At 38.2% G+C, this 27,868-nt stretch overlaps 1 protein-coding gene across 1 annotated transcript; it reads left to right on the top strand.

The window, feature by feature from the left end:
* Positions 1–702: 702 nt before the first annotated feature.
* On the top strand, positions 703–27,650 carry LOC311281550 (spermatogenesis-associated protein 16-like). The gene is made up of 3 exons (XM_084394579.1): positions 703–2,410; positions 8,038–8,121; positions 26,865–27,650. The coding sequence occupies exons 2-3, from the start codon at positions 8,050–8,052 to the stop codon at positions 27,057–27,059; spliced, it is 267 nt and encodes an 88-aa protein (XP_084250705.1). The 5' UTR covers positions 703–2,410; positions 8,038–8,049; the 3' UTR covers positions 27,060–27,650.
* Positions 27,651–27,868: the final 218 nt, after the last annotated feature.

Below are 27,868 nucleotides of genomic sequence, written 5' to 3'. Positions count from 1 at the left end.
ATATATTAAATAAGAGCAATGAACACTCTATTCTTGCTTTCTTTCTCTCTAACCAGCTGACTGTTTCCTCTTCTTGGCTTATGGAAAGTAAACAGTCCCCTGTGATAAAAAAAAAAGCCCAAAAAACTGAGACAGTAGTAGTGAAAAATGATGCATTCTGGGGGATATGTGTTGGTAATAAAAATGACCATAAAGTGGATGAATGACACTGGAGAGTAACAGAGCTCACACGAAATAAAAGGAGTCTAGAAAGGCATGAAGTGGAGCATCATTTAGACAAGAGACCTCGACAGGCCAAAAACGCTCCGCAGGGGAAACCGGTAAAGAGACGACCTTGGGATGGGGGGGTGGAGTTGAGCGTATAACAAAATAGCCGAAGAATAGCAGTTTTTCAACTTGACTTCCAACATTTTGTCGCCTTTTGTCAAGTTTCAGCATGAGAAGAATGTGTGTGTAACGCAAGATGCCAAAAGGTATCTGACATAATGAATCATCAGGGAACATGGAGTTGCTTTTGTAGCACTGAAGCGGCGTGTGTGAAACGGCTCTGAGGGACGCTTTGGCACCGGGAGCTGTCAGTTTCAAACAAAAGCGCCGTATGCTGACACTTTTTAAAAGTGTTTGTTCTTCTTCTTTGTGTTGTTATTCTCTGTGGAAAAGGTCAGCGTCCCCTTTTCAATTTATAATGACTTCATTTACATACAGCACAAGTCAGGGCATCAAGGAAACATGACAGAAGCGCACTTGTACACATACAACCCAATAAAAACACATTCAGGCACCATTAACACTTCATGAAATCCTTTTTGTGACATTATCTGCAGCGCTTTTCACGTGGAAGTCAAGCGATGCATGGCATTTGTGTTGAGAGATGCGTTAAAGTCCTAATGTGAGTTGTGTGTGATACTGTGAAGGAGTCTACTTTCTCAAGGATTGGTTAGATTGAATGAATGTAGCATATTTTTTGTTAAATATTTTCTGTGGTATGCCTATAGTTCACCCAGAAACCAAAAATTCTGTCAGTATACTCACCGTTACGTCGGATATTTGAACAAATATAACAGGAAATTGTGGCAAACACCATTGCTCTCCTTTTGTGCCATCCAGCTCTTCACACTCGAAATGTTCATCTTCTGGCATTTTATACACAACAAGTGCATTTATGCCACGCCACCTACTGGACTAATCACTTTGTAGGCTAATCGGCTGTTAGCATCACACTGGTTCCCTCAACAAAAACCCAATAGGATTTTTCCATAGGCTTTTGGATTATCGCAAAAAACAAGCTCTGTGATCAACAAAAGTTTATGATACTTACACGTTTTGTCCGTCAAGATAAGTATCACAGATTAACACAACTTTTATGAATTTTGAAGCCTAAATGCAGTCGCCAGAGGTAAAAAGCTAAAGGTATAGGCTATAAACGAAACTACACCATGGTCCCACGACTTCAACGTCACCATCACTAAGTTTCCGACAACTCTGTTTTTATCAAAAAAAAACATTTTCCCAGAACGCTTGAGTTGGAATAGTTTATAAGAGCACAATTATCAGCATTACGAGGCTTTAAAAGCGGACTGAGTTTACCTGTTCGGCGTGATGGCGTTTAATCTCCTCGACAGCCTCTGTAGTCCCATTTAGCCACTTGTTAGCAACCACCTTTTTCAAGACATGTAACAGCTTAAAAAAAATCACGAGTGGAGTAATACTGATGTATTTTATGTCGTAGAATAAAACTTTAAGTATCTTGCACTTGTGTTCACCACAGACATTATTTCAGCCATTTAACCAAAAACCCATTCAAAAAACCCATTGATTTCAGGACGATGGATGCTAACGCTAACTCTGGATGAAATGCTAACTCGTTTCTGCGTTTTGCCTGCACGAATTGTTGTTCAAAAAGCAAGCAGTCCCGCCCTGAACACACGCCATTGGTTGAGCCAGTGTTCAAACAAGCAGATTGCAATTCCATTTGGAGCCATTAGTGCAGGGGTGTCCAAACTCAGTCCTGGAGGGCCACTGTCCTGCAGAGTTTAGCTCCAACCCCAATTAAACACACCTGAACCAGATCATCAGACCTTGATTATCTGGTTCAGGTGTGTTTAATTGGGGTTGGAGCTAAACTCTGCAGGACAGTGGCCCTCCAGGACTGAGTTTGGACACCCCTGCATTAGTGGCACAGAAACTATAAGTGTGTTTTTATATACGTTCATATAAATGAGCATGTGTTTTGATTGGTGTCTAGGTGGGCTTTTCCACAGGATCTGGACTCATAGAGAGGCTTAAGTATGCTAGTGTCCTGGGACAGCTGAATAGGTTCAGAGAGCATACACATGTACTACAGTACACACTGGCTGAGCTGGCGGTCGCACCCTACCTGCAGGACATCGGTCCTTCTGATGCAGAGCTGGTGAGTCAGTTACTTTTTATTTCTGCCCCTCACTCTATTAAAGTCGTCCTGAAACGGAAGTCGAGATCGTCTTTTCTTCCTTAGTGTGGCGTATATCCGAGTGAAATGACTTCTCAAACTAGAAAAACTTGGATGGGACTTGATTTTGTCCATTGGGAACTGATTGGATTGGGTTGTTATCGTTTGAATAAAAAAAAAGTGCACTGATAAATCATTTATATTAAATACTGTCAATTTTGATTTCATGATGACGTCCATGGAACACAAAGGAAGATATTTTGAAAAATGTTGATGCTATTTTCCATACCATGAAAGTGAATAATATATATAAAAATATCAAAAAAGTTTTTTGTACGGCATCATAAGAGTGGTACATGCACATGTGGAAAAAGTGTGCTTAATTGTATTGAATGTTTTAAAATGTAGTATTAATGATAAAAATGTATATATTTGCAGATAATATAGTATTAATAAAAATAAAAGGCCATGTAAGTGTACTTAAAGGGTTAGTTCATTTACTCGTTCACCCTCGTGTCGTTCCAAAGTCAAACCCTTTTTGATTTTTTTGATGAAATCTGAGCTTTCTGTCCCTCCATTGACAGGAACATTGTTTTTGTTTTTTTGCGCAAACAAAGCTCTTCATAAATTGAGGTTAAACCACTGGAGTCTCATGGATAACTTTAATGATGTCTTTACAACCTTTCTGGGGCTTGAAAGTGGTAGTTGCTTAGGCTGTCAATAGAATAGAATAAGCTTGTGAGAGAAACTTAAATTTAAGCTGTTATTAACTGAAAATCTCATTTAAACCATGGTGACCATTCACTTTCATTGTATGAACAAGAGCAGCATGGGCATTCTGCTATTAATAACTCCTTTTGTTTTCCTTGGAAGAGAAAGTGATAAGAGTTTCATGTATTTGTATCCTCTCATGGCAGGATTGTTTATTTTATCGGGGTGAAAAATTCCTGTAGCGAATTCTTGCCGATTTTTACTTTTCTCTTGTGCTTTTTAATGTCATTCGATGAAAGAAAGAAAAAAGTTACATGAAAACAAAGCTATTCTCCTCATCTCCAACTTCAAACGAATGTTCCTCCAAAAGGCATTCATAATATGCAGATAAACTGCTGCACAGGGCCAAGCTTGCTCTCCGAGTACAGGTGGAGGAAGCAGACAGCTGGAATGAGACGCGGTGGCGATCCCTGGAGTGTGCATGCACTGAAAAATACAAGAATGAAATCAAATCAAAGGATTATAAACATCCTCTATCGGATTCAGATCAGTCTGAAGTGGGAATTTAGTCTAAATGCACATTTACATAGAGATCTTTCTTTTATTTCTTCTTATCGCTATTTAAGTGTTCCCCTTGCTGTGAACAGGCTGAGCTACTTATGCAGATCTCTTGATAGCTCTGGGCCATTCTAGGCACACTTAACACTGATCTAAGAACAGTTTTAGATGGTAACTGCTCTCATTGGGCTCTACCCAAGCTGGTAGAGCCCAGTGTCCGATTCACAGACGAATGGCTCTAATGAAGCTGGTTCTTTTTAGTGGAGGATTCTAATGGAGGCTTCCCCTTCGTAAGCCTGCTGTCGGTAAGTGGGCGGCACCTTGTGTTATGTTACCATTGTGGCACAAAATCACTTTCAAGAACGTTTTTGTTCACTGTTCCTTAATGGTGGAATGATCTTCCCAGCTCTATATCCGGACAGCCGGATCCCTGACAATATTCAAGAAATAGTTGTAAACTCATCTTTTTTTGTGAGAAATGTAATGCATCCTGCTGAAAAAACACAATTCTTTAATCCCTCCCTGCATTAGCTGTTCTGAACAATGTCTTAAACATTGTATTACTAACACTTCTTGTGTTTATTGGCACTTTAAGATTGCTTGTTGTATTCCTCATTTGCATGTTGCTTTGGATAAAAGTGCCTGTTAAATGAATAAACGTATTCTGATTCTCTTCTAAAGTGGCTATTTTTAGTGAATTAAAAGCATACAGTTTAGTGTAATTCCCGAATTAATGACTACGATAAGTCGGTTCTTTTAGTGAATCAAAAACATGCTGCACAAACAGCGTAGTTCAATTTCCCAAAAGAATCATTTAAATGAGTCGATGATTATAACAAATAGTTCAAAAAAGCGAATTGCCTGTTAGAATCAGTCTGGCACAGTAGCATAGAGAGAATTTCTTACATCAGCAAATACACCTGAACAAATCAAAATCAATTCAGATTGAATTGAGAGCTTGTAAATGAGAATTTAATTCAAATTGGGAAATCTGTATCAATACGCAGTCCTATTCAAAAGTAGAGTTTTTTTTGTTTTTTTACAAGAAACATTTTATATCATTACACTGTTAAAGGAGAACTCCGGTCAATTTTAACATTGAGCTCATTTTTTTGTACATTTGGAGTGCTGTCAGTACAGAGAACAACGACAAAAATCGATGTTGCCTACACGGTGTTATCCTCGTTTAAAAATTTGCACCCTGTTGACTTCAATGGGGCAAGTTTTAAACCTGCTTTTAGCCTCTTAAAGGGATAGTTCACTTTGAAATTAATTTTTGATATGTTTTAGCTTACCTCAAGGGCATCCAAGATGTAGGTGTCTTTGTTTCCGCAGTAGTTTCAATTTTGATATTTTTAGGTCAAACCGTTCTTGTCTGTCAGTCATATAATGCATGTCGATGGTCACTGGCTCAAAACACAAGCACAGAGTCCAAATTAAAACAATTCCCCATCGTCCAAATGAAACAATTCCCCATCATAAGTACACATTGATGGCCTAAGACACGAAACGAGCGGTTTGTGTGAGAAAACGAACAGTATTTATATCGTTGTTATCTCTTGAAAACAGCACACGTCCAAATGATCTGACGGCGCGGGCGGGTATAGATATAAACATAGATTTCGCCTTGGCTACTGCAGTTCATTTGAACGAAACCGTAGCCAAGGCGACATCTATGTATATATCATATATCACATATCTGCGGAAACAAAGACACCTACATCTTGGATGCCCTTGAGGTAAGCTAAAACATATCAAAAATTAATTTCAAAGTGAACTATCCCTTTAACATCCTTGATGTGTCATTACAAGTGCACAGGTCATGTGAGTGATTCCTTCTGAGTGAACGCGGGTGAATCTGACTGCAGTGGATGTGAAAGAAATATATAAAAAATGATGTTTATTCAGCCAGCGCACATACTTGTATTTACATCCTGTTTTCGGTCGAAGTCCACAGTAATCGATTGTCGAGTTCACGCGCATAGGTTTAGTACCTATGATCACGCGCGTGAACTCAAAAATCGACTACTGTGGACTTCGACCGAAAACAGGATGTAAATACAGGTATGTGCGCTGGCTGAATAAACATCATATATTTCTTTCACAAAAAAAATGTGTCATTTTTTTTTGTAATGACACATCAAGGATGTTAAGAGGCTAAAAGCAGGTTTAAAACTTGCCCCATTGAAGTCAACAGGGTGCAAATTTTAAAAAGAGGATAACACGGTGTAGGCAACACCGATTTTTGTCGTTGTTCTCTGTACTGACAGCACTCCAAATGTACAAAAAAATTAGCTCAATGTTAAAATTTACCGGAGTTCTCCTTTAAAAAGTATAATGATCAATAAGTTATGACAACATGTCTTTACAATGCTTTAACAAATTTTAAGTAATTTCAACTTTTTTTTATACGTTTTTTTTAAGATTCTTGTATATGCTCGCAATGGCATACAATTTTTGGATCAGAAAATCAAGTTAGTCAGGAAGTTATACCACTGTGTGTTTTGAGGGAGCGATCATGTAACTTCATACCACAAGAGCAGAACCAGGCCAGCTTGATTTAATAAAGTCTGGAATTATGCACGGCAATAAAACAGCTCTGTTGTGAATATTTATGAGATTGAAAGGGAAACTAACGCAGACAAAGACGACAACCGCTATTGTGCATGCATATATAGAAGTGATGGAACAGAACAGAGAAAAAAGAAAGAATAGAAGGAGGAGATGACATAAATCTCATTCTGGCATACAGTGCTGAAGCACCATAATTGCCTCTTTACTAGATTAGCGCTCCACAGTGGTGAGATTAGCCCAGATCAATAGAGCATGATGTATGTGAGATTGCGACCAAATCTGCCATGAATGGAGAGCCACAGGGCGCTCAATTACCGTGATGTTTGTATGGGCGCAATACAACACCTCCCAGAATCATACTGACAAATTGCAAGGACCTGCAATTAAATAGAAACCTACAATAGAGAAGCACATATATGTACATGAGTAACTGTTGCTTCAAAAGAGGTTCAGAGCCACATGCTGCTTCTGAAAATGGTATGTACTTATACATGAGAATATAAGAGAGCGTACAGAGCGATTGTGTGAAGAGAGTGTGTGGTATACTGTATATCGAGAGTGGATTCACTACAAAATCAACTCGATATACTTTAACTGCACTTAGTAAAGCCAGCTACTTTCACTTCTTGTACACGTTTAGCACTGCTCTCTGGTTTTTGATGATGAAAATATTTTTCAAAATCTAGTTTGAAACACGTGCCAGGTTATTAATAATCGTAGTATTTTTTTTAATGTTTACAATATTTCTTTTTAAATAAATCATTTCTTTTATTTTTTGTTCTTTTTGAAATCATCTAATAATAATAATAACTTTCCAGTATTCTAATGAGATTTTTTCTTTCTTCTATCTCCTCCTTTGTGCTTCTCAGTCTCTTTTACTTTTCCATCCTGGTCCTAAATGAATCTTAGCATTATTAATAATCGTATTCATTTTTCAAAAATATTTACATCATTTTCAACAAAAAGTTTGTGTGTGAGTGTGAAGTATCAAACTTTTTTTTTTTTTACTTTTTCAATTGTGAATATTACATTTAGTTTTCTTGAGTTTGTACCATAGGATATGACACACTAAATTACTACTTATTATCTGGTATTTTTGTTTGAGTCTACATGGTTCCTCTCTGTGATGTCATTTCCTGTATTATAATTGTCCTTCCTAGAGCTTATATCGCACTGATTTTGACATTGCGGACAATTATTGGTATTTTTTTTAAAGAATTCCAATCTTTTCAGGAGATTTTATTCATTACAATCGCTGTATAGTTATAGTGCCTTAACATATTTTACTTTCCCATAAAATTTCCAAAAAATTAACTAATTAAAATTGAATTGATGAATCAGTGCCACATCATTGACCCCATTTACATTATTTATCTATCACGTTCTCTGTTTCTTAATGTCCCTTTAACTTCCCCTTCCTTCTCTCTCTTACTCTCCTCCATCCTGGATCTTCAGGTAAATGGGTCTCAGCGTGCAGCCCTGTGTACATTACCATCCGCTGTGCCCTGTGATGGACGAGTGTTGTTCCTCAATTTGTCTGCATTGTTTTAGTTTCTAACCAGCGGCCTTGTAAAAACCCAAGACCATCTCTCCCCCTCTCCACCACCCAAAGGGGAACAAGAAGGAAGTCCTCATTATATGAGGGATGACTTATAAAAATCAGCTGCCAACAAATGATTTTTAATTAGCTTTTAAGGTGCAGCGTTTAGAAAAGTTATGGCGTTTGTGTGAACTGAGCAGTGATAATCTTTATCTCCTCCTGGCAGCTGCTGGCTCTAATGGCAGACATCATGGACACCCTTGAAGGCAAGCGGTCTGATCAGGAACGTGTGTGGAATGCAATGCAAAAGGTAAATAGACAGCGAAAAGGAAAAGGACAATGACGGCGTGTGTAGATGGGGCACAAATGCCACTCAGTGCCTGCGCATACACACTCCGTTGCACATTGTTCCATACACACACTCCTCAGAATTCAAAAAAGACATTTGATATACCAAATCTGAAGGGTAAAATTCATTTTCCGAGGTGGTCTTCAGGGCCTGCGGAGACTTCTTGGCAGGACTGTCATCTCTATTATGGTTAACTAAGTCGTGTGAACTTCAAAATGGCACTTTTGATGTGGCCAGTTCTTTGATTCTCGTCTATAAAGGAATTTCCCCTGTTAATTAGCCTGGCTCGGGATATTCAAATTGCTACTGAGAGTAGGAAATCAAGCCAGGACCCTGGCAAGAGCAGAGTTAAGCCCATGATTCATATTTCATAGAGCACTGAGCCTTTTGAAATGTTGTTCTGAAGCACCATGGAAACTATTGACAGTGTATGCTAGCCTGTTTACCGTCTTGTGTCTGAATGAATTGAATCTACCTCCCACTCTTGTGGAAGCCTGACCAGAATAGAGACTTTTAAAGGTAAGTTTGGGTATACTTTGAAGGCTACAGTATTTAGAAGATTCCAAAAAATGCAGTTCCTCTCAAGGATTCATGTTTGTACTGAAATCTGTAATTATTGAGTGAAATTCGAATGCTTACAGCTTGATAATGAATTTAGTTGGTGCTTTGGAGGTGCTCAGGGAACGCTGGAGATTAGGTTCCCAGGAAGAAGTTGCAAAAATGTCAGAATATGTGCAGTAGAATATGATGTCATGCTCTATAGGGCTTCTGTTTGTAATAAATAATTATCTCTAAATCAGATTTTTGCTGTGTCGGCAGGTATCTGATCGATTGTAACGATTGGACAAACATCTATGTAAAAAAAATTATATTTAGACCACTACTCTTATTGATGTGAAGAGAGTTTTAACCAGTATAACAAAAAATGCCTACCCTACCTTAAAGGGATAGTTCACCCAAAAATGAAAATTAGCCCATGATTTACTCACCCTGAAGCCAACCTAGGTGTATATGACATTCTTCTTTCAGACGAATACAATCGGAGTTATATAAAAAAAATGTCCTGGCTCTTCCAAACTTTATAATGGGAGTGAATGGGCACCACAAGTCTATACAAGTGCATCTATCCATCATAAAAGTGTCCCAAATGGCTCCGAGGGGTTAATAAAGGCCTTCTGAAGCGAAGCGTTGATGTAAGAAAAATTCCCATATTTAAAACTTTATCGACTAAAATCAACATCGTCAAGTGTTACTCTTTTGGCTTAAGTCAGTGGTTCTCAACTCCAGTCCTCGTGACCCACTGCTCTGCACATTTTGTATGTCTCTCTTATCTGACATACTCATGTTCATGGAGTCTCTCCTAATGAGCTGATGATCTGGTTCAGGTGTGTTAAATAAGGGAGACATACAAAATGTGCAGAGCAGTGGGTCACGAGGACTGGAATTGAGAACCACTGGCTTAAGTCGACTTGCGTATGGTCGTCTGCCAGAAGCTAGTTATTTTAGTCAATAAAGTTTTAAATATGGACATTTTACTTACAAGAATGCAAAGCTTCGCTTCAGAAGGCCTTTATTAACCCCTCGGAGCCATTTGGGACACTTTTATGATGGATAGAATCACTTGTATGGACTTGTGGTACCCATTCATTGCCATTATAAAGCTTGGAAGAGCCAGGAAATTGTTTTATATAACTCCGATTGTATTCGTCTGAAAGAAGAATGTCATATACACCTAGGATGGCTTCGGGGTGAGTAAATCATGGGCTAATTTTCATTTTTGGGTGAACTATCCCTTTAAGGTAGGGTAGGCAATTTTTGTTATACTGGTTGAAACTCTCTTCACATCCTTATAGCAATCAATAAGAGTAGTGGTCTAAATAGATAAACCCTGTTTTTTAGCTTTAGTATGAATATTTTAGGTTATGAATAAGCTGGTGTTCTCCAAAACAATGACAAAATTCGCATTTAGGAGATTCCGCATTCAAAACTTACAGTCTCTCGCTTCCGCTAAAATGGATTATGGATTTTTATGACATCACAGCGGACTTCAGCTTCTCATCACATCTTCTGTCCAATCAAATGCTCTCTAGAATCTAAAGCGTGCCTTTTCAGGCACCCAAAACGCTGTTGTCGTGTAAACGAACGGCCAAAACGCATAAAAAGTTTTACGTTTTTAGTTGAAAACGGTGTCGTGTAAACAGCCCCTCAGTTAACAGTTCTTTCAAAGGTTATTTACTATGTTGGGGTTTCATTTTAGTGGGAGTGTGGAGGATGTTGTTTTCAGGCCAGTGGGGTTATGGGTTGGACTCCAGGGCTCCGTTCAGTCGGGGATTGTTGGGTCTAGAAAGGGAATGTGTTGTCTGGGCCGTAGCGGTGATGAATTACGCTGAGGAAGGAATGATGACACTCACACAGTAAAAGACAGTGCATCAGCGGGTCACTCGCTCTCAACCACAGCAGCGCCTGTCGCCCTGGGGTTACTGATGGACCCTTATTAATCACTCCATCAGCTGCCCGCACCTCAGAGTCGCTCTGATTACATCACACGCCGCTGCTAAAACACACTCTTCTTTAAAGCTCACACTCTCTCCGGTGGACGTGACCTTTCACTCCAGATCTGTCTCATACATCATCCAGCCAGCATTTGGGACAAAGGGAGTGAGGGAGGAAGAGAGGGCAATGGGCAGAGATGAGGCCCGTCCCGCAGTTGATGATACTTAAATACTAAATCCAGGGGCAGGGAGAAAGACGTTTCTGGCACAGCTATGGAGTTCATCACAGTGTAATTGCTCAAGGGCACAACCTCTGGAGGGACAGTGGGGTTGGAAGAAGGTTGCAATTGTGTGTTTTCTTTCTAAGATGAAAGATACTGGTCTGTAAAAGCAACAAGCCATATTTACACACACTTAAAGTAATCCCACCAATATTCATGGCTCAAATCATCAGAAATTAGAAATCAGATTAACTGGATTTTAGTGCTGAGAAATAGCTATAAAAATCTGGAAAAAAAAAAAGATAAAAAAGATATATATATATAGCCTATACTAAGATATTTCTAGTCAACTAGTAATCATTAATTTAAGCCATTTGTCGCACATTTATATAATTTAATTACTTAAATCTACAATATGTAATTTTTTTCGCCGCTAGGGGTCGCTAACCTCTTACAATAACAGCGGCTTAGATTGATAACGCATAAGCGGAATTATGGATCTTGTCGTCATGCTGATGGATCTAATATTGTTTCTGGATGAGTGAATACATTCATGTTTTTAACATGACTGGTATGAAGCTGGGCGCGATTGCTAGACATATCAGCGCCACATGCGAGTCCCGCGGATATAAAGGAATAAGGACATTTCATTCTACCGAACTACTCGCAAGTGCTGAATTACTACTCACAAAGGGTCAGTTTATTAGACGAATTAAACTTTTGAGGTAACGCAGCGCTGTTTTACTTGCTAAAGTTATAATGTTATTCTATGTGTTAGTTTGTTGGCTGTTTGAGACTAGCAGTAAGCTAGATCAACATTAGAATAACATACTGATCATATTCTAACTTTTCATCATGTTGAGCTATATAATATTGATTAGTTTTATGTACATTTGCTCACCTGTCTAATAAAGTACATGCAAGAGACTAATTGAAGTCTCTGTCAAGTCAAAGTTTGTCGCGGACGTGGAGCTCTCTGCATCTCGAAAACGGCACGCTGATATTGATCCTCGTTTTATTTCTCCTTTTCTCCCAAAGTCTGCTTGTCATGGTCCATAATGTTTGAACGAAACAACAACAGTGTGAGTGTGCCGCTAGACGTTACGCAGTTGTCCACCTCTGTCGCCATGGTTACTATGGCAGTACGAGCGGAAACAAGGGATAGCGCGGATATTATGTCATTGACAGGCGACAATGACAAGGGGTGAGCCATTATTTAAAATTGAAATTTCTCTGAAATTAAAAAATCTTTGGGAACTTTTGGGATATTGTAAGTATACAACTGCAGGAAATATATCACACTGTGCAAGTGATTTTTGGATATTTTATTACAAAAATCGGACATATTGTACCTTTAAATATATACTGAGGAGAATACTAAACCATAATGACCGTTAAATATAAGCGTAAGCGCATGCATAAAGCTTGCTGCAAATCACTGCCAAAAGAAATGATTATGAAGGTGAATAATAGCAAGGAGACGTTTTGAAGGGGTGGTATAATGTCCCATTTTACAATATGTAAAATAAGTCTCTGTTGTCCCCAGACTGTGTATGTGAAGTTTTAGCTCAAAATACCCAACAGATAATTTTTTACAGTATGTTAAAATTGTCCCTTTTTGAGGGTCAGTAAAAACACGTAGTTTTGTGTGTGTCCCTTTAAATGCAAATGAGCTGCTGCTCCCGGCACAGAGGGCGGAGCTTCAATAGCTTGTGTGTGTGTGTGTGTGTGTGTTAGCAGCACCTCAACGCAGAGTCTGACAATGATGGAGAGACTCAAAAAGAAGTGACAACATGCAGAATGCAACAGGACGTTTCTGAATGGTTAGTTATCATGTTATGTCATGATAAACTATAAAATAATTTGTGTGGGAACTGTTGTAATATGATTACAACAATATGGTTACAAAAATATGGTTTTCACAAGATACAGGGATGAAGAAGGTCATTGACTACAATGGGGAGAACAAGTATTTGATACACTGCTGATTTTGCAGGTTTTCCCACTTACAAAGCATGTAGAAGTCTGTAATTTTTATCATATGTACTCTTCAACTGTGAGTGACGGAATCTAAAACAAAAATCCAGAAAATCACATTGTATGATTTTTAAGTAATTAATTTGCATTTTATTGCATGACATAAGTATTTGATACATCAGAAAAGCAGAACTTAATATTTGGTACAGAAACCTTTGTTTGCAATTACAGAGATCATACGTTTCCTGTAGTTCTTGACCAGGTTTGCACACACTGCAGCAGGGATTTTGGCCCACTCCTCCATACAGACCTTCTCCAGATTATTCATGTTTCGGGGCTGTCGCTAGGCAATATGGACTTTCAGCTCCCTCCAAAGATTTTCTATTGGGTTCAGGTCTGGAGACTGGCTAGGCCACTCCAGGACCTTGAGATGCTTCTTACGGAGCCTCTCCTTAGTTGCCCTGGCTGTGTGTTTCGAGTCGTTGTCATGCTGGAAGACCCAGCCACGACCCATCTTCAATGCTCTTACTGAGGGAAGGAGGTTGTTGGCCAAGATCTCGCGATACATGGCCCCATCCATCCTCCCCTTAATACGGTGCAGTCGTCCTGTCCCCTTTGCAGAACAGCATCCCCAAAGAATGATGTTTCCACCTCCATGCTTCACGGTTGGGATGGTGTTCTTAAGGTTGTACTCATCCTTCTTCTTCCTCCAAACACGGCGAGTGGAGTTTAGACCAAAAAGCTCTATTTTTGTCTCATCAGACCACATGACCTTCTCCCATTCCTCCTCTGGATCATCCAGATGGTCATTGGCAAACTTCAGATGGGCCTGGACATGCGCTGGCTTGAGCAGGGGGACCTTGCGTGAGCTGCAGGATTTTAATCCATGACGGCGTAGTGTGTTACTAATGGTTTTCTTTGAGACTGTGGTCCCAGCTCTCTTCAGGTCATTGACCAGGTCCTGCCGTGTAGTTCTGGGCTGATCCCTCACCTTCCTCTTGCATGGTGAGAGGCATGGTGCCCCAGACCGAGGGAGATTGACCGTCATCTTGAACTTCTTCCATTTTCTAATAATTGCGCCAACAGTTGTTGCCTTCTCACCAAGCTGCTTGCCTATTGTCCTGTAGCCCATACCAGCCTTGTGCAGGTCTACAATTTTATCCCTGATGTCCTTACACAGCTCTCTGGTCTTGGCCATTGTGGAGAGGTTGGAGTCTGTTTGATTGAGTGTGTGGACAGGTGTCTTTTATACAGGTAACGAGTTCAAACAGGTGCAGTTAACACAGGTAATGAGTGGAGAACAGGAGGGCTTCTTAAAGAAAAACTAACAGGTCTGTGAGAGCCGGAATTCTTACTGGTTGGTAGGTGATCAAATACTAATGTCATGCAATAAAATGCAAATTAATTATTTAAAAATCATACAATGTGATTTTCTGGATTTTTGTTTTAGATTCCGTCTCTCACAGTTGAAGAGTACCTATGATAAATTATAGACCTCTACATGCTTTGTAAGTAGGAAAACCTGGAAAATCAGCAGTGTATCAAATAATTGTTCTCCCCACTGTAGGTGTTCTCACAGTTTATTTATATATTTATTTTTTACACAATTTATTATTTATGGTGGATATAAACATGGGTAAATATGTATGTTATTTTTGTATTTCTTGGTGTGTGGAGATAAACAGATTAAGATGATCAGCCAACCGGATGATTATTTACGAGTAGTGGAGGAGTAGGATTAAATAAGCTTATGCTTCTTCCTACTCCTTTTCGGACATGTATAAGTTAGACTGTTATTGTTTTGCTTTCTGTTTTGTTGAGTATTTTTTCTTTTTTGTCCATTAGCTTTTATTGCATTACTATTATTATTATTATTATTATTGTTTCTTTTACATGTTTGAAAAAAAGCCATTCATTCAACATTACACACTAACTGAAGTTAGAAAAGTGAAATCATAATCAACCACCCCTTTAATTATTTATTAATAAACTAGTGTTTTCTTAGTCAGTGTCGGCTGCAAAAGATGAAGTTGACGATGCTGCCTCGTAATCTCTGCAGTATAGTGAACGCACCTATAAAGAAAAATGCACCTTTCATACACATTAAATAAGCAGAGACTATTTCTTTTAGTTTCAAATTGGTTCGTTTAAAAGTAGACATTTCAAGCTTTCTATATATATATTTCTCCTGTCTGTGAGGCAAGGTTCATTTTTGCAACGCGCTCCAGTTCATGGAGACAGAGACGGCACAAAGCGCGTCCTGTTTGTTTTCTTTATTTTACAAAAGCACAACTTGCTTTTTTTGTTATTGTGAGTTTACACAAATAAAACCTGTAAGGACCACCCATTGGCCCAACGACGGAATCCAACGGTGGGCGAAGGAATAATGCGTGTGTGTCTTTTCAGCGCTCCAGTGAAGTTCACTTAATTTATTGGAATTTAGTTTCAATATTACTTTAGCTCCACGCTTAATCTGACTCCAATTTCAAATGATAATCAAATTTAGATTGTGTTTGTGATTAGAAAATAATCATAAATATTGATTATGATTTAATTTAGATCTTTGATTATTCTGAGCATCTCATAATTTCAAATATTCGTTCATTAAGGCCCAGTGTCACTTTGAGACGTCACGTCGCGAATGTGCGCTCACGATCACAAACTAGCCAGTCCTGAAATAGTCAGAGGGTGCAGTGCAACTATTTTACCCTAAGCGGCCGCTCACTGCTGGTGAGGTGCTCACCGTAGGTGTAATTTTTGCAATAGTTGCAGCATACAACATGCTAAGTCAGGGAATAGTCAGAAATCGGAAGGTCTTCCTAAGATGTGCCCCATGCTCCATTCATAGTGCCTTCGGTTTGATCTATCCTGGACAGAGATTTGCGGAAACACCAGACTGCACTTTAATCTACTGGAAATAATGATTTCAGAAAACTGTGATTTCAGTAAAGTAAATGATTAAAAGCCAATTCAGAAATAATAAATACTCAAAAGATGACTCTAAAAGTAAGCAATGTATTCCTGACAGAGACACAGAGTGGTCACAGATAAGGAAGAACAAAAGTTTGGACAGGGCAATGTCCTGTGCTCTGTCTTTGCAATCTTCTGTCCAGAGTGCATTTTATGGCTTTATTGCAGGGTGAGTTTTTGTTTTAGCAGGAAAATCAGTCCTTACAAACCCTTTACAGTTTCGATTGATGTATTACTCTTACGTATGACCAAAAATGACGGAGTGTTTTAAGTTGTTTCCGCTGTTATCAGGAAGAAATGCTAGTGATTGCTCCTCCATGTCATGCAGAAAAGCGCGTTATACTGTACTTTAGATTCCACATCCACACTCAGCACAAACACTCGGACATGCGCCTAATAATAGCACAGATTTATCTAGGTTAATGTTAGAGCAAGCAGCCATGTAAAGTTGTTACTTACATGTTTCAAATAATTAAGCCATATTTGGTCGACGGATGATAGGCGAACGTTTTAATTACTACAAGAACCCGCCACTAACTATCTGTCCCTCACGGACTGCGTTTTTTGTGTGTGCAACTAACCAACTAATACAATTTTGGTCGACTTAAGATCCGTTCACACCAAGAACGATAATAACGATAACTATATTTGCGTCCACCACACCAACGAACGATAACGGTCTGTTTATTCTAAGCTCGCGCGCTGCGGTTTCAGAGTGTGTACAATGTCACTGAACATGTTTTCGCTGTTCTTGTTGCATTTACACAGCTTTAACCAGCAGATATCCTCAGCATTCTATGTTTTGAGTGAAGCTAGTGTAATCGATCTAATAATCTAACAGTGAATTTACATGATGTAGTCAATATAGTGGAACAAAAACAACACCTAGTCTTTTTCACCGCAACTTTAAAGGAAGCAAGACAATGTTGTCGAAACGATCGCTGGATACCTGAGGTGATACTTCTCACCATTTATTTAGAGGGTATGAACGATTGTTTTCCCTATCCATTTTCTTGAAAATGGGCTTGACGGGTGGATTTTTCTGGACCTCTGCGATTAACTTCTCCGCAATGTTGTCTGCCATTTTAAACTAGTAGGGATAACTGCAGGCTGGAGCAATGGGCGTGCCAAAAGGGATGGGGTGTGCCATAAGGTCTTTACAATTGGATGCGAAAGCTTCCTGTTCCGCATAAAAGCAAGCCATAAACTTTATCACCATTAGCCAACAAATAATTCAATAAGACCAAATACCTTTCTTTCACCGTAAAAATAGCGATAATGATATTGAGAATATTACATTCTAAAAAGTACGTTACCTTTGGAACTTCTTACATGACGTCATCACCACCGCGACTTTGTTTAGGGCTTATAGTGGAGCAGTCATTCAAATAAATCATAAAAACCGAATTACAATTATTTTTTTATTATTATGTCTCCTGACACACTAGTTGTTCATCATTTGGAAATAACCGGTTGTAGCGTCTATTACCATTGTATTGGTTACACATATCAAAAATACATGATACAATTAGTCATTTGTACTGTTTTGAACTGATTTCATTTTTCTTTCATTTAAAGTGCATACAAACTAAAAACAAATTTGTTTTGACTGTTTAAACTGTTTAATAACCTTCTGTTAAGTGACATTAACTAATTTAGCAAAACAGATACCGTTTTATCCACAAAACATTTATTCAGTTTTCAGTTGTCATTTTGCAACAATTCATTTTTTGAAGCGTCAATTCAATTTCTGTTATCAAAGGCTTGTGTTCAAAGTCAAAACACAAAGAAAACTCATTCCTTCGCTCATTCATACTGTAGTAGCAGTCCATTGAACAGAAGCCATCAAACTCTTTGTCTGAATAGAACGCAGTGAGGACCCGCTTCTTTCCATTGCCGCAATATCCAGAGGTGTTTTTGTAGATGAATCCACAGGCATCACACCTGGTGAGCTCAAACTCCAACCTGTATTCTTCCCTCAAATCCAGACGGACAGACTTCCAGTCAACAATACCTGCAAGGGGGGGAAAAAACCTGAATTAATCCAATAAACTTAATTAAATATATTAGCTTAACTTGTTCATTTCATAAAAGTAATACATATACATACTGTCCAGCCAGGCAAAGTGAGCTTTTTTTTTTTTTTGAAAACCTGGATGGTTTCATTAAACTTTCTGCACACTAGTGACAGAGTCTGAAAGGCTTTGTCTCCTCATCTAGAAGAATGTGACTGAGCACCTCTGTTGGTAGCTGGAAAAAAATATAGAAAAACTATTTTAAAATGTTAAATAACTCTAATGAAATACTTCATATTCCACCGTACATCAGCAAGGCCTCCTGTTGGGTCCATGGATGGAAAAATATTTTTTATTGCAAAGCATACATGCATCTTTATAAAATTGTAAATGACAATATTGTTTATATCTATGAAATTACAACTACAAATTCCACATTCACTAAGTTTTCAGATGTGCATTAAAGGAAAAATAGGTGTAAAAAAACAACATTTGTACATGTGAACAAAGTAACATTTCATTTTCCAAGAAACTGCTGATTTTATTTCTTTTTCAATCATTATGGGTTAGCCATTGAAGCCTTAATGTTTTTTCATTCTCATTTTCACCAGCCATGTTTTTAATATATTTTTACATATGTTTTATATTTTAAACTGTTTAACATAACAGATTTGACTTCACACGGGCCTTCAACCTGAGCATCTTTTCTGTGCCTTTTCCGATCTGTAGGAGACCTTAAAAATGAGAGAGAGAGAGAGAGAAAGAGAGAGAGATTTACAAAGTGCTAAATGCTAGAATTAGAAATTACCCTGAGCCTTCAAGTAGCAGTACACGCCACCGAAGATGCTGACTGGTCCATCTTTGGAGCTGTCACTACACCGAGAAGGAGAAATTTAAAATAGGAAAATTCATATATAAAGCAAAAATGTTTGACATAAGTTTCCAATTATGATACGTAACATCACCGTCCACATTATCATCTATAACCTTAACAAATTATCTGTAAGGTAACAGGCATGCATATCACAACTGAACTTATACTTACGTTCACGATGAACCGCGCGAAGTCTGTGGCTTTGCAGATGACTATAGCCGCTTTCCGACCAAGTAGTTACAGGAACTTAGTTCTAGGAACTGTCCACTTCTAAACAGTTCTAAGAACTACTCTCCCCCAAACTCAGTTTTGCTGTTTGTGTTCGCACTGGCCAAGTGGCCATAGGAACTGGTAGGAGGGGTAAGGGCGTGACGCAAGCACGGTGACTTTTATTTTGACGGCGCGACAGACCTTTATTTTGGCGGCGCTGAGAACGCCAGAGCAAACAATGCTCGCATTCTCTGTTTATTAGTTAGCGATCTGTCTAACAGTACTGTTTAATATGTTATTAGATAGAACTGTTATAGAAAGTAGACAGTATATGAAAGGAAAAAAAAGGTTATTAGCCTATGCCTGTGGTTGATGTGTGCTCCAGTGTTGCTAGCTGGGCAGATAAACATAATCATGTTTGGCTTGGTCCCCTCAAAGTTGCGTTGGATTTTCTCTTCAGCATAAAGGTTTAGAGACCCATCTATCACTGTTTTCCATGTTTGTATAGTTAGTTTCTGGAGTAAATATATAATCTGTGTGTTTATATTCTAGCTGTTTTAAAAATGGCGGGTGCTGGTGTTCTGCGTGCGTTCGGTCAATCAGCGTACACTAACGTCACGGGTAGTTCCTATAGTGCTGGTTTAGACCCTACTCTGAAGTAGGACCTAAATTAGTTCCTCCAAATGGAGTTCCTAGAACTAAAATCGTTCCTAGTTCCTGCAGTGCGAACACGCCGACATCCGGGTACTTTAGCCAATAGTTCTAGGAACTGTGAAAAGGTTCCTCCGGTCGGAAAGCGGCTTATGTATCTTGTGTATTTCACATGGTCTAAAAACACTGGTTGCACAAAACGGACATCGAAACAAATCGCCGGCTCTGAAGTCTTCAATGCAAACGCAGTCATTGCTTCGTCTCACTGTAATGTGTCTGTCAACACCAATTAAATAATTACCAAAGGTGAAAGATGTAACGCAAAGGAAACAACAAATTATGATATCGTATACATGCATTACCACTGCCATCTTCCTTCAGTCTAAAGGAAATGACGTAGAAGTATGGTTACTGCTGATTGGCCAATGCAGTTGCCAGGAGGAAACTCCTTTCACCAATGAGAAACCTTTCAACACGGCCCCCTACCTTTTGACACGCCCTTACCTTTCGACATGCCCATTACTCCAAGGTGCAGCTACCTCTGTCTCATTTTAAATGCGCAAGACCTTAAATTAGAATGGATTCTAATTGGCTGTCAGTGTTTTAGCGTTCAACAGCTGAAAAAAAAAAAAGTCCCGAAAGTGATCCCAACAATTTTGTTTCTCTGTGCAATTATCGTTATAGCTGTGGTGTGAACTCTGCTATTCTGTAATATTGAGAATGATTTTTAGAACTATATTTTTATCGTCCTTTGTATGAACGGGCCTTAAGCCTCTTCTAGTCAACTAACGTTTAGTCGACTATTAGGGGGCAGCCCTAGCCTATACCATGGTCTGTCAGAATACGCTATTCTGATTGGCTGGAAGGTCAAACCGCATAATGCACATGTAGTTCCAGTTTGTTCTGTTCACCGTTCTACTTGTCAGTGTTGGCAAGTAACCAACTGCGATTTTAACGCACTTCGTGAAGTCGGGTGGTTTCTTTGCCTCCATGCCATGTATTAAAATCATGTAATGCACACCTAGCCATGGATTATCAAGCTTTAAAATGAAACTGAAAATTGAAAATTATAAATAAAAATGAAAAATATGAATAAATTCTATAGTATTACATAATACTAAAACAACTCCAAGTACTAAAATTTCCTCCAAGTTTGATTCTCAGACATAAGTTAATGGCTAAATACAAAGCGTCTTCAAAAACAAATTAATATTGAATATATTACAAATATTTTCTATCACGGTTTCTTGTGCTTTATAGAACAGATCAGAATCCCAGACAGGAATCAGAGATCAGAGGCATGCGAGAGAGACAGGTCTGTGGGCAGTGCATTTTCTGTTCTGTGTGGCATGTGGTCCTCTGCTTCAGTCTCCCAATTTTGAAGTACTTGATCTTAAACTAAACATTGTGGACCATGTTTTTGAGACGAATTAACTGGATAAATCTCCACCCAGAGGTTTCTAGAGAGACCAAGCCAAAAGATAAACAGTTTCCAAAACATGCCAACCCAGCGCTCAACAAGAAACCGAGCCCAAGGGGAACTTCTGTTATCAAATACTGAATACTGATATCTCAGCATACATACATACAGTCTTGGACATGGATTCCTTTTGTTAATCTCCTGATGCAATCCATCTGCCCTTAGAAGATAAAAAATACCATCATAGCATAAATACCATCATGTGGTCTGACATATGCCTGACTTAACTGGCATAGGCCTGACATAAATGAGACTGACTGATTTGCCAATGCCAAATTTTTGAAAAAGTAACTTGAGAAAAAAAAAAACTGCTGTGAAAAAAATTAACTGCTCCGCATGAAGGCATAAAAAGCCTTAATAAACAAGGCAGACATCAAACTTCATATGCAGCTCAAGTGCTTCAGCCCTTCATCTCCTTCAAATTATTGAGTAGTTAATTTATGAAGCTCGGCAGCACGTCCTTCTCAGAAATACACCAGTAACAGGTTTCATTTCCAACCCCAATTTGTTCTACATGAATCAAAGGGCCATTAAGCGACACATTCTGATGAGCGCTGGAGTTCACATATTGAGGCCGTACATGTATTGATTTGGCAGTTTGTTTTTGGAGAGTCATTAGATGCTGTGTTTCGGGCTGTTTTTTTCCAACACACTATAGTATAAGTGCACATGGGCGTCTTCACATTTATGAGCATAAGCTACATGCTCTCAGCTCGTTTCATTCTCTGCCAGCTGCCATCCCATCTATTTCTGACTCCTCCCGCGGGAGGGAGAACAGATATGAGTAATCGTTCCTACATTAAGTCTGCGCTTTGGTGCTTGTCGATTCACTTCGAGAGCAGAGAACAATCTGACTTCGTGGAAGTGTGACCTTTGACCTCCCGAGATGAAAAACCTCAGGCTGCCTGATCTCCTTAGTTTTTCAAATAGGTATTCATACATAATGTTCACACATATATTTTCTGCACGTTTAGATATGAACTGAATACAAATATGGCTATATGTACAAAATAGATTATTTATTTAAGGAACACTATGTAATTTTTCGCCACTAGAGGTCGTTTATTCAAAACAAAGGCGTAGCTTGATGACGCCTTGATTTCGCGGAATCATGGGGTTGTTGTCTTCACCTCTACAGCCGGTGGAGAATTCGACAGGACTCGGGCAGAAATAATATTCATGGATGACCAGTAATGTTTTAAAGATTTATTAACGTTACGAAAGCCGTTGGAGCGGAACGAGGCCGCTGGAGCGATTGCTAATGAGAGACGAGCACGACACACAGTTCGAGAGCAGTGGAGCTTTTATTATGCCGCTGACCACTTCTTCTGGTCATGCGTATGTGGGGTAACGCAGCGCCGTTTCATCATATTAGATACATTTGAGTGTGATGGAAGTTGTTATAATGCTACTATATGAGACACTTGTTGCAAATGGTAAATATGATACTCGCGGTAAATCAAGAAAACGAGATTTAAACAAAAAGACTAACTGTGTTGAGCTGTATAACAATGATTCGTTTTCTGTCGATGAATGTATCCAAACAGTTGCTCACCTGTCTAATAAAACACATAATATATTAAAGCATCTTTGGTGTTTCCATGGTTTCTTCAAAATAAAAACGGAAATCGAGGGTAACGCGGGTATGATGTCATTGATAGGCGACGCACGGACACAGTCCGTGTCCTGGTTAAAACTGCTTATTTCTCTGGATTTAAACATTCTTAGAAACATTTGGGATATTGTAAGTACACAAATCAACTAAATATTTAACATTGTTCTAGTGGTTTTTGGATATTTTGATCCAAAATTCTCACATAGTGTGCCTTTAACAGCAAATATAATGCAAAAGTATATATATTCACAGCTTTAGTGTGTGTGTGTGTGTGTGTGTGTGTGTGTGTGTGTGTGTGTGTGTGTGTGTGTATATATATATACTGTATATATATATATATATATAATGTATGTGTGTATATACATATATATATATATATATATATATATATATATATACAGTACAGGCCAAAAGTTTGGAAACATTACTATTTTTAATGTTTTTGAAAGTTTTTGTAATATTAATATTTGATCATTAATTGTAATAATCCAGTGATATTTGTGTATGCACAAGGAATCTGACAACAGCCAGGATGATCTGATCTCACCATCATCGAGTCCGTCTGTGATTACATGAAGAAACAGAAAAAACTGAGACAGACTAAATCCAGAAGAACTGCGGGAACGTCTCCAAGATGCTTGAAGAAACCTTCCAGCAAAGCTACAGTACTGTGAAAAGTACTGGCACTTGTGTTAAAATGCTGTAAAGTGAGAATGCTTTCAAAAATAAAATCACAAATTGAATTTATTTATGATTTAACTTCTATTAACTAATTCAAATCAATATATGGTGTAACGACCCTTTGCGTTTAAAACGGCTTTTGTCCAGGTACACTTGCGCATAGTTTTTCAGGTAGCTTTGCAGGAAGGTTTCTTCAAGCATCTCAGAGACGTTCCCGTAGTTCTTCTGGATTTAGTCTGTCTCAGTTTTTTCTGTTTCTTCATGTAATCAGACGGACTCGATGATGGTGAGATCAGATCATCCTGGCTGTTGTCAGACTCCTTGTGCATACAGAAATCTCAGTGGATTATTACAATTAATGGCAAAAAGAATGTTTGGAAATGTACGGTAAACTGATATTTCCTACTGACACACTACAGCAAAAGATATAAATAACTGACTTAAAACCATTTTTTTGGGGGGACGGGGGGTGGGGGATATTAACATGCCTAAGACTTTTGCACAGTACTGTACATACATACATATATACATAAATATATATATACATTTTACAATTAGATGATAGATTAGAAAGTCACTTTAGTAAAGCAGTTGTCTAATTTAATTTGCTCACGTCAGATAAACAGTGAGGGACTTTCATTCAGCCTATTTAAAGCTCCATCAAAATGGCTCGAACTGCCAAAATCTGATTTCACTGGATTTTCGACCCCTAGTGCAGACTGTTTAATGCACAGAGGTGGCAAAAAATACACCTACCACAATTGCTGCAAATAATGTATAACGCTCAAAAGCTGATTGCTGATTCTCGCGTACACAGCCACAGAAAAAAAGCATGCACTGATTTTCTTAGCCATAACTACAGCATAATAAAAAAATTGTTACATTTATTTTTCTATTCACATACTCAAACAGCGACAAAACAATTTCTGCCACTCAGGGACTGAGTTCCGGACCCCCCAAACTTCATCTAGTGAATAAGTGTCTAACTGCGTAAACGGTTAAAAGGCCAGTAAAGGCCAGCAGGACTGACAGTCTGACTGCATAATGAGCTTTACTGTATTCTGAAGCAGAGGATGGGCTCTTTGATCAGGGCTCTGTTTCCTCTCTGTCGAGAAGGCCCTTTGTTTTGGGGACTGAATGATGGGCGCTGACAGGTTTGATAGGCATTTTGACAGCTCTCGTATCGCTGCTGAATGCCTAAGTGGTAGCAGGAGCAAAAAGCCAAGACCTGCACACACACAAAAACCAACAGATATGCACAGTAATGGAGAGCTAATTGTTGCTGCAGAGCCGAATCTGTCCGTTTATGAGTGGGTAGGCGGCCACACGGACCGAGAACGAGAAGAAAAGAGAAAATGGAAGGGTGTTTCAGTAAAAAAAGTGAGCAAAAGGGGAGAAAGAATACCTTTGAACGTGGAATGGCTGTTCAGCCCTCTACTATGGAGCTTTCAGGCCGGTTCCCAGAGGAGAAAAAGCAAAAACCTTCCAAACAAACGCACTTGGACTGAATTCATAAGCAAACTGGACTCACCGCCTACATATAACTGTGTGTTTCTGAACTACTGAGCCTTTGACACGGTCTCTCTTTCCCTCAACCTTGCTTTTCTTTTCCACCCTAACTCACATCCCGCATTCACTTTCATATTTCACTCCCCCTCTTTCCCCGTTCTCCGAGAGCAGACATAATAAATTCCCACGCCAAGCCATCTACTCAAAAATGAGAGGTCGAAAGGGGAGCAACTTCGTAATTAAGTCTCTAAGGGGGGCGGGGGGGTTACTTTGCAAGTGCTTTTGTGTTGATCTGCAGCCTTCTCAAATGCTAAAGCTTGATAAAAATGATGTCATGTCCCTGTCCTCTGATAGTATGTGTTAGTGTATGTCTTAAAGCAACGGTTCACCCCAAAATTCTCCCTCGTGTAAATCTAAACCAGGGGTGTTCAAAGTTGGTCCTGGAGAGTTTAGCTCCGATTTGCCTCATCACAACTGCCAGGAAGCTTCTAGTATGCCTGGAAAGAGCATGATTGGCTGGTTCAGGTGTGTTTAATTGGGGTTGGAGCTAAACTCTGCAGGACAGTTGCCCTCAAGGAGCAGGATTGGACACCCCTGTTCTAAACTCAATTTTTTCGGTGGAACATAAAATGAGAAATTATATTTACATTATTCTTATAATGATTCTCATTACACGGTGAACAAAATTGTCACATAACCAAAATGTGCTTCATGCTATTTAAGTGAAAACAAGGAACAATAATGTGATAATATGAAGGAATTTTCCGTATTCATTTTTCTTCTGTGCTTTGTCCGTATTTTGAATTATGCATTGTGTTGTAATTTAGGGTTAAAGGAGATATTTGTGAGCTTAATCCTGGCAGAAAATTACATTTTTTGCTATGGATTGTTTTGTTTTCTTACAGTGTGTGGTAACATCTAAATGAACAGATTTGATTCAAGTCAAATATATTATTATTTTCAAATATATAAAACTTTATTAGGACATTAAAGGAATAATTAGTAGTTGGACCCCATTGACTTCCATAGTAGGACAAATAAATACCAACATTCTTCAAAATATCTTTTTTTTTGTTTTGTTTTTTTCAGCAGAAGAGAGAAATACATACAGGTTTGAAACAACTTGAGGGTGAGTAAATGATGACAGGATTTTAATTTTTAAGTAAATTATTCCTTTAAAGGTCTGATCCAGTAGAAATAGCTTAGTTTTTTATTTATTATTATTAATCAAATGTAGTACAACTACTGTAAAAAAAAAAAAAAAAAATGGATTGAATAACATTTTACATTTTACAATGTTTAAACATTATGTCATAACATTTATTACATTTAATTAATATTTTTAAACAATTTTTACATTAGAGAAATGAGAAAGGATTCAGTTTATATAAGAATGTTTAGATTTTAGCCAGAAACATTGAATGCACTGAAAGGAAAGAAAACAGAAAGTCCCTGGACTGGCAAGCTTCAAAAAGGACCAAAAACCATCATAAAAGTGCTAAAAGATCCATCACAGCTCTCAAATCTAATTTGTGCATTCGCATATTCAAACTTTGCATGTCAAGACTCAAGTTTGACGTCAATGACGACTGACACATTTGGTTTTTGCTTCTTCTAATCAAACCACGTTTAAATACGGAAAATGCAAATGAGATTTGAGAGCTATGGCAAATCAAAAAACAACTTGATAACATTTGTTTCAAAGGATGGCACATGATGAACCACTGAAAACATTTGGTGTAGAAACATTTTTCGCTTAAAAATTGCCAGTACTCAAAAATGATTACAAAAAAACAGCAAGTAACATTAAATTAAACGTGAGATTTTAAAGTAGAAACACTGAAATATTTACTTTTTTTTTTTTTTTTTTTGAGGGGCGGGGAGTGACCACTATATGCTTTCAAAAAGAACAGCTATATTCTTTAAAATGTCTCTCAATGCTTCATAAAAGAAAAGCATATAGATTGGGTGAGCAAATCCTCATGTGTGGCTGAACTTTTCTTTTATAGGTGGAGGCAGTGAAGGATATGCTTTATCAGTTAGAGGAGACCTATCTGAAGGAGGAGGCACTGAGGGCCACCAGACAGCAAAAGGCTAAAGAGAAGAAAGCCCTAAAAAAGACGTCCCCCAGGAGTCCCGCCACACCACCCCAGGGCGAACCAAATGCAGTGGTCCGACCCTCAGCCCAGTCATCCAATAAGTGAGAACCTTCCGCCACCCCACAGACACTTATCTTCTGCCAGGAAGTAGGACACTCCACCAGGCCATTACTCCACCCTGACGGAAATAAATGAGCTTTGCGGGCGAACCATCATTCAGATCCGTCTTTTCTCAAACCATCCCACATTCGTTTTACGACTCAAGAAACCCCCTTTCCCCACACCTCTCCCTTCCTGGGTATCTACATTGGGTTGACATGAATAAAATAGCATATTTATAGCATATTAATTAATAAAATAGCATATTAATAGCATATGCCGCACTGAAAGGGGTCTGTTTCACTTATGTAACCATTCATATAGAATATGGATGAATCTCAGGAACACATTTCACCACAAATTCAATAGGAAAAAGTAAGAAATTAATGCATAGTCTGTATTTAGTTCCATAAATATTTTTTTCTTGGACAATTAAGCTAATTTTCCACTTAAATTGTCATTTACCATAATGTGTTTGACATTTTATTGAAATCATTCTTAGTATTCTCAATTATGATCCTCATTACACTGTAAGAATATGTTGTCTAAAAATGTCCCTCATGTTTTAACGTTTAAATAAATGATTTTGTTCAAGTCAAATATATATTTTTAAATGACTTACACCAGTAAAGGTAATTTTAAAATAATTTTTTTTGTTGTTAAATAATTATTATAAAGTTATAATGACATTTTTTGTGAAAAATTATTTTTTTATTATTAAATAATCAGATAAAAAAAAAAAACAGCATTGAATATGATCCCCACCAAATTATTATAAAATTATAATATATTTTTTAATAAATAAAATATTTTTA

This window comes from Rutilus rutilus (assembly GCF_951802725.1).
Source record: "Rutilus rutilus genome assembly, chromosome: 22".
Lineage (NCBI taxonomy): Eukaryota > Metazoa > Chordata > Actinopteri > Cypriniformes > Leuciscidae > Rutilus > Rutilus rutilus.
This window is presented reverse-complemented; position numbering and strand designations above follow the sequence as displayed.